At 40.9% G+C, this 12,222-nt stretch overlaps 1 protein-coding gene across 1 annotated transcript in view; it reads right to left on the reverse strand.

The window, feature by feature from the left end:
* Positions 1-256: 256 nt before the first annotated feature.
* Positions 257-12,222, reverse strand: part of LOC142360851 (chloride channel protein C-like) — an 85,059-nt gene continuing 73,093 nt past the window's right edge. The window contains exons 14-16 of the mRNA XM_075416184.1: positions 5,756-5,852; positions 4,649-4,744; positions 257-2,522 (exon numbers count right to left, since the gene is read on the reverse strand). Of these exons, the coding sequence (XP_075272299.1) occupies positions 2,271-2,522; positions 4,649-4,744; positions 5,756-5,852 (445 nt within the window). The 3' untranslated portion in view covers positions 257-2,270. The remainder of the gene's footprint in view (positions 2,523-4,648; positions 4,745-5,755; positions 5,853-12,222) is intronic.

The following is a 12,222-nucleotide window of genomic DNA, read 5'->3' on the forward strand; positions in this document are numbered from 1 at the left end:
ATTTAAAGAGTCTTTTTCATGTACCTTCACAGGTTTCTGGGCTGCCAGCTATTTGCATTGACTGGACACTTAAGTTTTAAATTACTGTGCATTCTCTGTGGTGCTACAAAAGCAGTGTTATTCATAACAAAGACAAGATCCAGCAGGGAAAACAGGAGAAAATCCAACAAATCTTTGATTCATAGGAGACTCAAAGCTGCATGATTCAAATACCAGAAATTCACTTTCAGGAATTTTGGCAAGTTTTTATAACCAGTAAATTATTACTAGTTTTCCTTGGTATTCATTATAACAACATTAATAGTGGTGGATTCCTTCATACGTATTTGATTTTAATATCCAAATCTGTGGGAATCCCTCTGGTATTTAACAGAACAAAATTAAACACCAATAACAAAGTTATAGAAGGAATTCTAAAAGCATCTTTATCCAAAAAAAAACATTCACATTTATTTATTAACAAACAACACTTTCCAAGATTGTACGACTCCAAAATCATGAAGAATTATTTAATTTGTGCTCAGTTTGTAAATATGCTGCTATATGCCCAAAAACTACTCCCACAATTTATCATGTTGCTTCCCCATCATTAAAATTTGCCCCATACCTCATTGCTCCTGAACTTTACTAAAAATGTTATCGTATCAGGTGGAAGGAGAGAAAGACAGCCTACTCTAGGAGCTGCAGAAATTGAAAGAAATGTAGGCAACAGAAAAACATCAAGTTTCTCTCACCGAGAAGTGTGATGGGAATTTGGCAGGAGCCCCGCAGTTGATCTCTTTCTCTTACATACAATTCTCCGTTTCAATTTCTAATACACATAGGCCAATAGAAAAGGCCAATCCCTTGTTTCTTTCAGTTGTCTGCCTCTCTCAAGGCAGTATTTCCTCTCAGTTAAGCATACATGTTTCAACATAGAAGCGCTGATATGGAAACATTCTCCTTTTTAACAGGCAGATACTCAGAGGTTGAAGATTTAGTCCTCACTGAAAGGCTTTGCCAACATAACTGGGCCCAGTCTTGTTTAACTTCTTCATCAGCAACCTGGATGAAGAGTTGGAATGTACCCTCAGCAAGTTTGCTGATGACACCAAACTGGGAGGTGTGGCAGATACACCAGAAGGCTGTGCTCCCATTCAGTGAGACCTGGATAGGCTGGAAAGTTGGGCAGAGAGGAACCTGATGAGGTTCAACAAAGGCAAATGCAGGGTCCTGCACCTGGGGAGGAACAACCCCATGCACCAGTACAGGCTTGGGGCGGACCTCCTGGGAAGCAGCTGTGCGGAGAGGGACCTGGGTGTCCTGGTGGACAACAGGTTAACCATGAGCCAGCAGTGTGCCCTGGCTGCCAAGAAGGCCAATGGCATTCTGGGGTGCATTAGGAGGAGTGTGGCCAGCAGGTCGAGGGAGGTTCTCCTTCCCCTCTACACTGCCCTAGTGAGGCCTCATCTGGAGTACTCTGTCCAGTTCTGGGCTCCCCAGTTCAAGAAAGATGAAGAGCTACTGCAGAGAGTCCAGCGGAGGGCTGCAAGGATGGTGAGGGGACTGGAACATCTCTCCTACGAGGAGAGGCCGAGGGAGCTGGGCTTGTTCAGCCTGAAGAAGAGAAGGCTGCGAGGGGACCTAATATGTACTTTCAAATATCTGAAGGGTGGGTGTCAGGAGGATGGGGCCAAGCTCTTTTCAGAAGTGCCCAGCGACAGGACAAGGGGCAACGGGCACGAACTGAAGCACAGGAAGTTCCGTCTGAACATGAGGAAGAACTTCTTCCCTCTGAGGGTGATGGAGCACTGGAACAGGCTGCCCAGGGAGGTTGTGGAGTCTCCTTCTCTGGAGATATTCAAGACCCGCCTGGATGAGGTCCTCTGCAGCCTACTGTAGGTGACCCTGCTTCGTCAGGAGGGTTGGACTAGATGACCCACAGAGGTCCCTTCCAACCCTTACCATTCTGTGATTCTGTGATAACTGCTGCTAATGGTTATGACATTTTTCCACTGGGACATGCAGCGCGACAAATGCATTCTTGACATCCATCCTTCACATCTGATATTATCTATGTCTTCCATAAACACATGAATTCCTATTTTCGTCTCACAAGCAGTTAAATCAATGAATTTTGCAATCACCAAACAGCTGAAGAGGCTCTGGGCTACCATCCCACACATCTAGATACAACAGCTTTTAAGCATCTCTTCTCCAGAAGGGATCAAGTGGAAAAGCTCTCGTTATTTTTTCCTGAAGAACATGGGCTCAAAAAGAAGTGACAAAGCCTAAGAATGCATCCGTGGCCTTGAATCCAGGGGCTGCTCACCTTCACCAGGGCTCTGTGGCACCAGCTGGAGCCTGAGCCTCTCCTCCAGTGGGAAAGGCATCAGGTCCTTCCTGGTGATCACCCCCACCACTTGGTTCTGCAGGTCAACAACTGTGAGGTGGCGCAGCCCCAGGGTGCGAAAGATGATATAGGTGCGTTGCAGCGAGAGATGAGCTTGGACTGACATTGCTGATTTATTTATGTATGGCTCCTGTAAGGCAAAGAGAGGAGACATAAGGAAAATACAAAAGCATGAGTGCATCCCTTGCCACAGGGAGGGGAAGGAGAGGCAGAGGAAGGAGGCCAGGGAGAGAGAGCTATCAGGCTTGAAGGACAGGAGCCAATAAGAACATTAGTTCTTCTCTCCCTGTTCCCCATCCCCAATTATACCTAAAACATCAGGAAATACCATAGTAAAAAAACACTTTCTTTTTTTGGTAAACCATCAGTCTGACTCTAAATAAATTATTATGGCCAGAATGTACCCAAATCTCACAGGCTAGAAAAGCAAATTTGAGCTCCATTGATATGGTCTGAGTTTTGACTTGGAAACAGTGACCCTAGTATTTATTAAGTCTCTAGATTTTTTTATAGCTGCTATCTCATTACACATCCATTTATGACATCCTGGAATATTTTGCAATAAATGCTTAGAAAAGTCAATTCATGTAGAAACACAGACTGTGAGGAAGAGGACAAAGAAAACAATCATGCGGCTGTGAGAAGAAGAGGGCCTGCAAATACTGAACTCTGATCACTAAAAACTATGAGGGCTATAACTGTTTCCTGATAGGAACAGAGGTAAAGACCATTTTATTGTTAACCAAGCTGGTCTTTATAACTTATATCAGTGTTCACTAAGTTTTTACTTTTCACATAATTCTACAGTATCCTTTTTATGACTTGGCCAGTTCTGTCAAAGAGGGTGTATTGTGCTTCCCAAGTGTAAGCCTCCCCAGAGAGAGGAAAAATGAAACAGAGACATGATAAAATAATATAAATAAATGCACGGTACAGAGGGGCATGTCTCTTCTTCCTCTTTCATTTACAAGACTGACAAGACATTCAAAGACATAAGAAGGAAACAAAAATTAACAGTAAAAAGGTTTCCTCTTTCTATACCACACGTAATTCTGCTGTGGAACTCACTGCCACAGGAGATCATTACACCCAGGAACTTCACAATGGATATTTCTGTGCATATCAGAAACAGAGCTTTCATGAGTGATAACAACATCTTGTTGGAAGGGATGCTAAACTTTGTGCTTCAGGGATCACATCAGGTACTAACATTTAGGCATCTGTGAAACCTAATAGAGTGCAATAGCTTCCCCATAACAAAAAGGTTATGTGGCCCAATGGCGCAAGCTCTGGACTGGGTCTCAGCTGAGCTGGCTTCTACTCCCATGTATGACCTCCTCTTGAACTTTGGAAAGCCGTGTGTCCTCTCTCCACCTCAGTTTCCCCATCTAGTAAAAGGAAACTTAAACCATATCAGATAATAGATATTAGGAGCACTGTGGTTTTTATGACTTTTCTTGCCTTCTAGAGATTCTCAAAGCAACAAATTCAGACTGGATGGATCTCGAACTCAGTCCCATCTTCTTTACACATGAGTAAATGGGAGCAGAATTTATATCTTTTTAAATAAAACCCATCTGAATTAGGTTCTCTGGCCTGGATTTCCCCAGTGTCCCTCCACCTCAGTTTCCATGCTGTAGACTGGAAATTCACTGAGGCAGAAACTACATTTATTTTGTTTATAATATATTTATTTTAGGCCTTATTCAGTATACCAAACACACTATTGCTTTTGGACCCAGTATTTTAGTACAGTATTTAGGAAATAAATGTGGCAATGTCACAGCAGGGATTAAAAAAAAAAAGAAAGGGGAAAGAAATACAGCTTTATTTATAAGTTGATGTATAGTCACTGTACCATAATGGAGCCTAAAATCTCAAAAGTGTTGCTTTATATTTGCTTTATATGACTATAAGAGCCAAATAATGACATTTAAATGATCTATTCCATTAACATTGTATCATTTTGTCAATCTGGAATGTATTTTAATCAAAAGCCCCCTTGAAATGGTCTCCTTTGTTGTATTTTCTTTTTGGCTCATTTTATCAACATCTGTTATGTTTATACAATATGAATTAAAACTTCGGAATGCTGTTTGTACTCAGCTACTTTTGTTGAGAATGTAAGGTCCCAGGATTGGCAGTGTTTATGTAAATCAGTGAGGCTGACACAGCCATCATAAACAAACGAGAAAATATAACAAACACATTGTTCATGGAGGAAATGTTTGTTTTTAGAGTTGGCTTCAGTCTTACCAGATTGATGAAGAGCTGCTGATACCGGGGATCTGTAGTGTAGCGATTCAGCAGCATGGTTAGGCGCGGCAGATTGGGCAGCTTCTCCACTGTTATCTGGAATAGGCAAGAACCCATTTCTCTTTCCTTCTGTGCTGCACATTAGAACCCAACGTTGAAAAGCTTTTCAGTTTGACTCTTAAGAAAAAGTTTTCTAGAAAAGCTACATTGGCAGAGCTTGCCCAAACTTTATAAATTCTTTTGCCAATAAGGCTTAAATTAGCAATTTGAAATAAAACACTCTTTACTTACAAAAATATTTCTTTCCCTTAGTGTACCTTTATCTTTATGAAGACAACGGAAGTTATATTGGCTTAGGGGTGAGGTTTTTCACACTGTGAAAATTCACACACTAAGTGGTAATTACATGATAGCATAGTGCAGAAAAATGTAACAAAACTGGCATCAGCCATCAGCTGAGCTTCAGCCCTCTTCCATAAGAGTACCTCTTTGTATCCTGGCACCTCATCCCATATACAACTGCCCTATTCCTTCTCAGCATTGTTTTGCCAGCCAGATTTCCATGTGCAGATCAAGCTTCAGTAATATATGATGACTTTCCAGTTGTGCCTGTCTCTATAAATTGCTCAAACCTCCATTACTAGTCTTGCCTTCCTAACACATGATTTTCTTCTGCCACACTTCATGTTTACTATTACTAAAAATCCTTTAGTCATCTATCAAAGGGAAGAATGCTACATGCTTTTCAAGTTTGAAAGCTTTTATAAACACTCATCATTCAGAGAGGTGCTATCCCATACAGAATTAAATATTATAATAATTCTACTATCCATGGAGAAGTTAGAGAGAGAAGATTGGAACAGCCTATCAGAGCAAGGAAATTCTTTGCCAGCAGTCTTGCACAACTTTCAGACTCCAAGTGGCATTACAGTTTATGACAGCTGTCCCTGGAAGGTCTCTGGTCATCCTTGAATTTAAATCCTACCTGACCACTTCTTAATCTCAACCACATATATTACATCATTTTTTCCTTCATGGAGAGCTTATTCTAAATCACGCAATATACATGCTGATTAAATGAGGAAAAGCTGAAAGAAAAGAGGTTACCTTTTCATAGGAGAGAGGATGAGAAGAGGAGAAAGACTCATCGTTTGTCTCTGGTTCGAAGATGTGCTCATTCTCCAGCAGCATGCACAGCTCTAATCTAAGGTTAACAAAAAAACAAGGCACAGAAAAGGGAGAGAAAAGGACTACTTTCATTATGAGGGGCAAATTTTAAAAATCAAGCACGCAATGTTTTACCATCAGATATTTGGTGGATAGAGTATTAGTGGGCTGACCACATATTTCACTTTCCTCTATTTCCATCAGCAAAAGCAGCATCACACAGGTGTTTGCTGGTTTAGGTTTGGCTAATTAGATTATAGGACACCAGCTGTCCTGCATGTTCTTCTTGACCTGGATCAACCTGCTTGGCAGAAACAGCTCATGCATGGTGTAGTTTGCACTCAACAAGACAATACCAATAAGAAGCAAATACGATTGTCTGAAAATAAGTAGATAGATTGTTGCTTCTTCCCACATCCTTCTTAAGTAACATCTACATTAAAATACAAGATTTTCCAAAAATTCATGTCACATTTTAAATCATCAGTGAAACCTTCTGTTACAGTACTACACTCCAGAGTGCATTAAGGCATTTAATATTCTCGCTTAGTCATGTGAAAAGACACCTTTATCAATTATTACATCATTTCAAACCTTTGTTTAGACTTCTCCACTTCTGCACCACACATAAAAAGCCTTGACAAGAAATATGTCAATTTATCATTTCTATCTTTGTGTTTTCTTGCTTACACACACACCCCCATCCACACTATCCACTTCCAGTCTTTTAACTTATATTTAGACAACAAACACCTTGGGGACCACCATGAAGCTTTTTGGTTTGCACCATACTTCATACTATGTCAGCCTTGGTCTGTGGTTACAACTAGGAGCTACTACAGTAGTACAAAGATATGCAACACACTGCTAAATGATGCAATTCAGGGACCCAGAGAAGAGCAGACACACAATCTTCATTAGGGCATCAGACAAATACACATGAGGTACAAAGTGGCTTTTGTGACTGGAACACCAAGCTTACGATGGGAGTATTTCAAATAAATATTTCCATATTAGAAAATATTTAATTTGTTCAAATCAAAACTTGTTACAGGAATTTACTAGTTTTAACACAGTGTCTCCCGGGAAAGATTAATTGTGTTCAAGGTGGGATTAGCACTCCAGAGCAGAGGACTTACACTAAGATAACATGCCTGCCAGCTCCAAAAGCTGGTAGTTAGTGCCCTCCCTAGGGACAGGATACAGAAGAACTGGGTTCAAGCCCTTTCTCCACGCTCTCCTTCATAACGAGCACATTAGTGGCTATGTATGGCATGTCTTAATTTCTCCTGTTGGAGGGGTTCCATAACCAGGGATCTGTACAACGCGGTCCCCCCCCCCCGTTCCCACTGGCTGCCCTGACCAGCAGGCTGTTTGCCATTCTATTATTTTCTTTCCAAACAGTCTCCCCTTCACTATTCTGTACTTCTTTGTCCCACATTTCATGAAGCTGGATCAAAACTGTAAAGAGTGCAGAAAAAACCTAGTAAATTTATTATGAAATACCATTGAGCTCTCACATATGAAGATGTAACATTAAACTAGTTTCCAATATATTATATTAAACTGTCTGCAGTTTCACGTTTCAGGTCTTTTCTCCAACTTAAAAACAAGATTCTTTGGGAGCGTCCACCTCCACAGTTTAGTTCAGATCTGAAACACACTTTTGAAGGAAACTACCCTATCACCTCTACCTCCCATGAGTTACATTGCAGAGCAGTCCCCTTTCTCCTGAAAGAGTCAGCTGTTTCACTCCATAGAGGCAGTCTCGAAATCTGCATTTTGCTAATGCAGACACGGCCTTGCTCTCTCATCTAAGTTTCTCAATGGAATTTATAAGTAAGTATGCCTGTAGCTGGGATATAGGTATCATCCTTTTACAGGTGAAGACCTGAGAGTGAAAAGAACTTGTGGGAAGGAAAAGAAAACATTCTGAAGAAAATCACTGGCACAGCCAGGAATAGGAGTATCTCAGCTTCTTCTGCCTTTAAAGCACATCCCATTCACAGGGCGAAGAATGTTGATAACACAGATGTTTTCAGTTGTTGCTAAGAAATCAAGGAATTTTTTCAGTTTCTCATATTCAGATAATGAGCAGGTGTGCAGGAGCTGGGACGGAGCACAGCCAGGCAGCCAGCCCAAGCTGGCCAGTGGAAATATTCCATATTATAGATATCATGCTCAGTTTATAAATAGGAGTTGGAGGGGGTGGCAGGATTTTTCCTTTTTTTAATCCTCCTTTTCCAGGATTTCAAACTTTTCCATGAGTTCGGTTTTTGAGGAGTTCTGCAAAATTAATGAAATCCGCGAGTTCCATGTTCTGCGATTGCTGCTCAGGAACTGGCTATGCAATTGGTTGTCAGGCAGTGAGAAAAAAATTTTGTGTATTATTTGTTTTGCATAATCAGTAGTAGTAGCAGTAGTAATTACCTTTGTTATTTTATTAAACTGTCTTTATCTCAGCCCACAAATTTCCCGTTTTGTCCATTCTCCTCCCCATCCCACTGGGGAAGAGGGTAGGGGTGAGCAAGCAGCTGTCTGGTCCCTAGCTGCGGGGTTAAACCACAACACTCTTTCAGATTACTAAGCAGAGCGCAACGCTGCAGCAGAACAACGAACTGCTGAGAAAACTCTACTGAGGAAGTACTTTGCCCTGAGCTCACATCTCTCCTCCTGGGAAAGTCACTGGCTTGCCCTAAGCCTCTTGCCATGTGCATGCCAGTATATGGGAAAGTCGCATAGACAGTTAATGGACTTGGGTTTGAGGACAATCATGAGAACACACTAAAAAGAACAGTATAGGCACGCTACAACAGGCAAGTTCTATTCCCCTCAGGGAACATCAGGCTACATCTGAAGGAGGACAGTGAGGAAAACGTTATATACTTACAATATAGTCACTACAGGAGAGGACTTGGAGAAGAAACTAATTCAGTCATGCCCTACGAATTACATTTGGTGCATTACACAATTTGTTCTTCAGGGCTCTCCAAAGGTTCGCATTTTATGGACTTTCACAAACAAGTCTGTAATCGTTCTACATGAGATATAAATACACAGCCCTAAATTCTGCTCCGAGATCGTCGCATACAGCTCCAAGAAGTCAATTTCAAGGATGATCACTAGCCGTGAATACTGTCAAAACTTTAATCTTAACATGTATATATAGATGTCAAGTGCAAAAGTTATGATCCACCCCGATCCTTTGCCAGACTCTCTATGCTCAGGTCCAAAACACTGTTCATGCCTGTCCACAGTCCAGACTTCACTGTTTTCCACTTGAACATCTTGGGCTGGAATTAAAAAAACAGCAACATTGACCATGAGCTGAAAGAGCAGAAACATTTGCTCATCACCAGTGGTTTGTTGGCCAGTTTTGGCAGCTTGCAATTTGCTCAGCACCACTCTTAACTAAACCCAGCAGGGAGTCACTTAACAGGGCTTTGGGAAGTGTGAGAGAAATTTGGCTAGTCAAAAAAAAGCACACGCAAACACAATGAAGGAAATTGTTGGAACATTTCTGATAAGAATCCAAGCCTATTAAAAACTGCCATATTCAGGAGAAAAATGAACATACATTATTTCACTTGGACTTCCAGAAGTCATGCTTCAGAGGTATAACACCACCACTCTTTGATGTTACATACAACATCCTTCCTATCACATCATCAAGCCTTAGAAAGCAGACCAAACATGTTTCTTGCACTATTTTGTGAGGTTTAACAGGAAGTGCTAGGATTCAGACTTGGACTCTGCAATTGTTCGTTTACTCTTTATTTATTTAAGAAGGAAGAAAGCCCTTAAGTAGGGAATCTCATTTCAAAGATACCCTGGCAAAGCATTGCAGTAGTTTCATATGCTGTATCTGTTATAAAGTATGCATCATGAAGATACACCTAATTAAGATAACACGTTATTATCCCAATATCCACGTGTCAGATTTGGCATGGAAGTCAGGAATGAAAAGTATCTGACAGCTGATTGTGTCACTCTCCTTGTCGAGATGGCCAATTATCTGAGGAAACTACAAATTCTAAATAGTGGGGGAGTGACATAAAAGGAACTGCAGCTCCAAAGTAGCTGCAAATGAATAGAAGGAAGATTAAAAGGTGGTGTCACTGGCAAAAGTATCCACTGGCAGGAGGCTCACAGATTGAATGGATAAAATGTCTACACAGTGCAGCAGGGCAAGGAGAGAGGATTAGAGAACCTGAAGCATCATTTTTAACTTGCTTCAGAAAGCTTTAGGCTTGTTTCTCCTGCATTAATCCACCAAAGGTACCTGCATTGTTTTTATTTTATAGCTGATTATAATCTGATGTTTTGGCCAATATCCAAGTCAGTGGGCACCAGTGATTAATGTGTTCTGACCAGAATAAAATAAATGTCCCTTCCATGCATTAAAAATCTACTGTCTCAGGGCTTCTCTCAAACATGTTCAAAAGGCAGTGACATCAGTTACTGAATTTTGATTGATGTCAATCAGTTTGAAAAAATGATGACAAAAGAACAGTAAGAAGTAACAATAAATTTCACACTGAAGTGAGTGAATATGGCACCCTGAAACCCTTCACGGTCCCTCCTCTTCCTGATACCTGGCTGGTATAAATTATTTTATGATATCAGTTCTCTGAAAACTTGCTGCAGCTAAGACTTGGTGTCTTGTTTCTTCAACTTCCACAGCAGGCAAAATGAAAGGCGTGCTTAGAGGATTTTTCAGGATTCGGTCTCTGCTCTCAGCAGGAGTCCTAGCACAAGCATGCAACTCTTGCAAAAGGGCACAATGAGAGAAACTTTTTACACAGACAGTAAAATGTAAATTCCATTTAAGAATGGTTATCATTTTATGTTCTTGGTAAGATAGCTGATAGTATACTAAATGCATTTTTCCCCAACTTCAAATAACATTGTGCTTTTTTTTAACTGGTAAAAAAGATTATTCTGCACATGGTGACCTAGACAGTAGATAAAGACTAGATCATCACACACCAGGAACTGTTTTAAAATCCACCAGATCTTTACCTTTCACAGCAAAATCTCAGGGTTACGGGGCTGTTTCAGGTTAAGCAGCCTAATTCGTTACTGTTTACTTAATATTTTGTTCTTCAAACCAAGCAGCTTTGCATGAATTTTTTGGCATTTTACCTACAAGATGATAAAAAGGTCATTATCAAGTACTGGACTGAGGTTTTCCAGAGCGAAGATCAAATCCTGTCCATGCCGCAGCCTTTCAAAGCATGCTGAACAAATATTTAATTTCTGTACCTCAGTTTTCAGATCTACAAAACAGGGATTTCTTCTACCTCAGAGCTGTGTTTTGAGGTTAAAATTCATTACTTCAGTTGCCAGCTGTCTGGTTTTATGGGCACCACCATCAGGGTGAATAAGCAGTCAGTAAGTCCACAGCCTCAACATGAAAATGCAAAGGCAGCTGTAAATAAATTGTAAACGCAAACTTAGCATTTCAAACCTACAGAAAGGCCAGATTTTAGACAAAGATGAAGACTTAGGATCAGATTTGTATTTCCCTACAAGCTGGCTTGTTACCAGGCAGATTTTCAGTTTCAGAGGAACCTACCACACATTTAAACGACAGGACAAGTATGTGATCAGTCTTTCCATTCACACACCAGTTTTCCCCATGCCTATATTTGATTTCAACATTTAACAACACTCTGCACTTACCTAAAAGCCACCCACATGCTGCAGCGAGGTTGCATACGTTTTTAATTTAGCTTTCTGAGTTAGCACGCAGCCTCTGCAACATTCCAGTTTTCCCTCCAAAGGGCTCTGTCACAAAGTCCCACAGCACCTGCACAATTATTGGTATGGCCAAACAGGCCTACTAACTTTAAAGGTATCGTATAATGTTCTTTGGAAGAAATGTTTCGCACTTCAGATACAAAATAAAACCACTGCACAGACTCTATAAACCTTCCTCCATCTGTGTTATTCATAAGCTGCAATGCCCCAGGACCCTGACAATGCAGGGGAGGATCATAATGTCAAGTGCTTTTGTTGAAAGTGCTGGATTCCATTTATTTTAATAGGCAAGATTACTGTATAGTGTATCATTGAAATTAACTGGATCAGCTTTTCAAAAGCAGAAGTCCGGACAGTAAAAACAAACAACGTGCTGACAGATTCTACCCTCTCACATGAAAACCAAGCAATCACAAATGCGCTTTGATATTGTTGTCAGCTCCCTGGTCTGCACACCTAAAAATAGCTTTCAAGTCGCTAACGTGCATCCACTCCCCTTTTTTTCTTCTTCACTGGCTGAGTTAGATGCAGCCTTCAAACCATTGCCAACAGTGTTTCTAGCTTTGATCAGACCTGGCAGAATCACCATTACCCAGAAATTACAGCAAAGCCACGGGGAGCAGGAGGGGAGAAAGCTGTCTATG

Source organism: Opisthocomus hoazin, chromosome 3 (genome assembly GCF_030867145.1).
Source record: "Opisthocomus hoazin isolate bOpiHoa1 chromosome 3, bOpiHoa1.hap1, whole genome shotgun sequence".
Classification (NCBI taxonomy): domain Eukaryota; kingdom Metazoa; phylum Chordata; class Aves; order Opisthocomiformes; family Opisthocomidae; genus Opisthocomus; species Opisthocomus hoazin.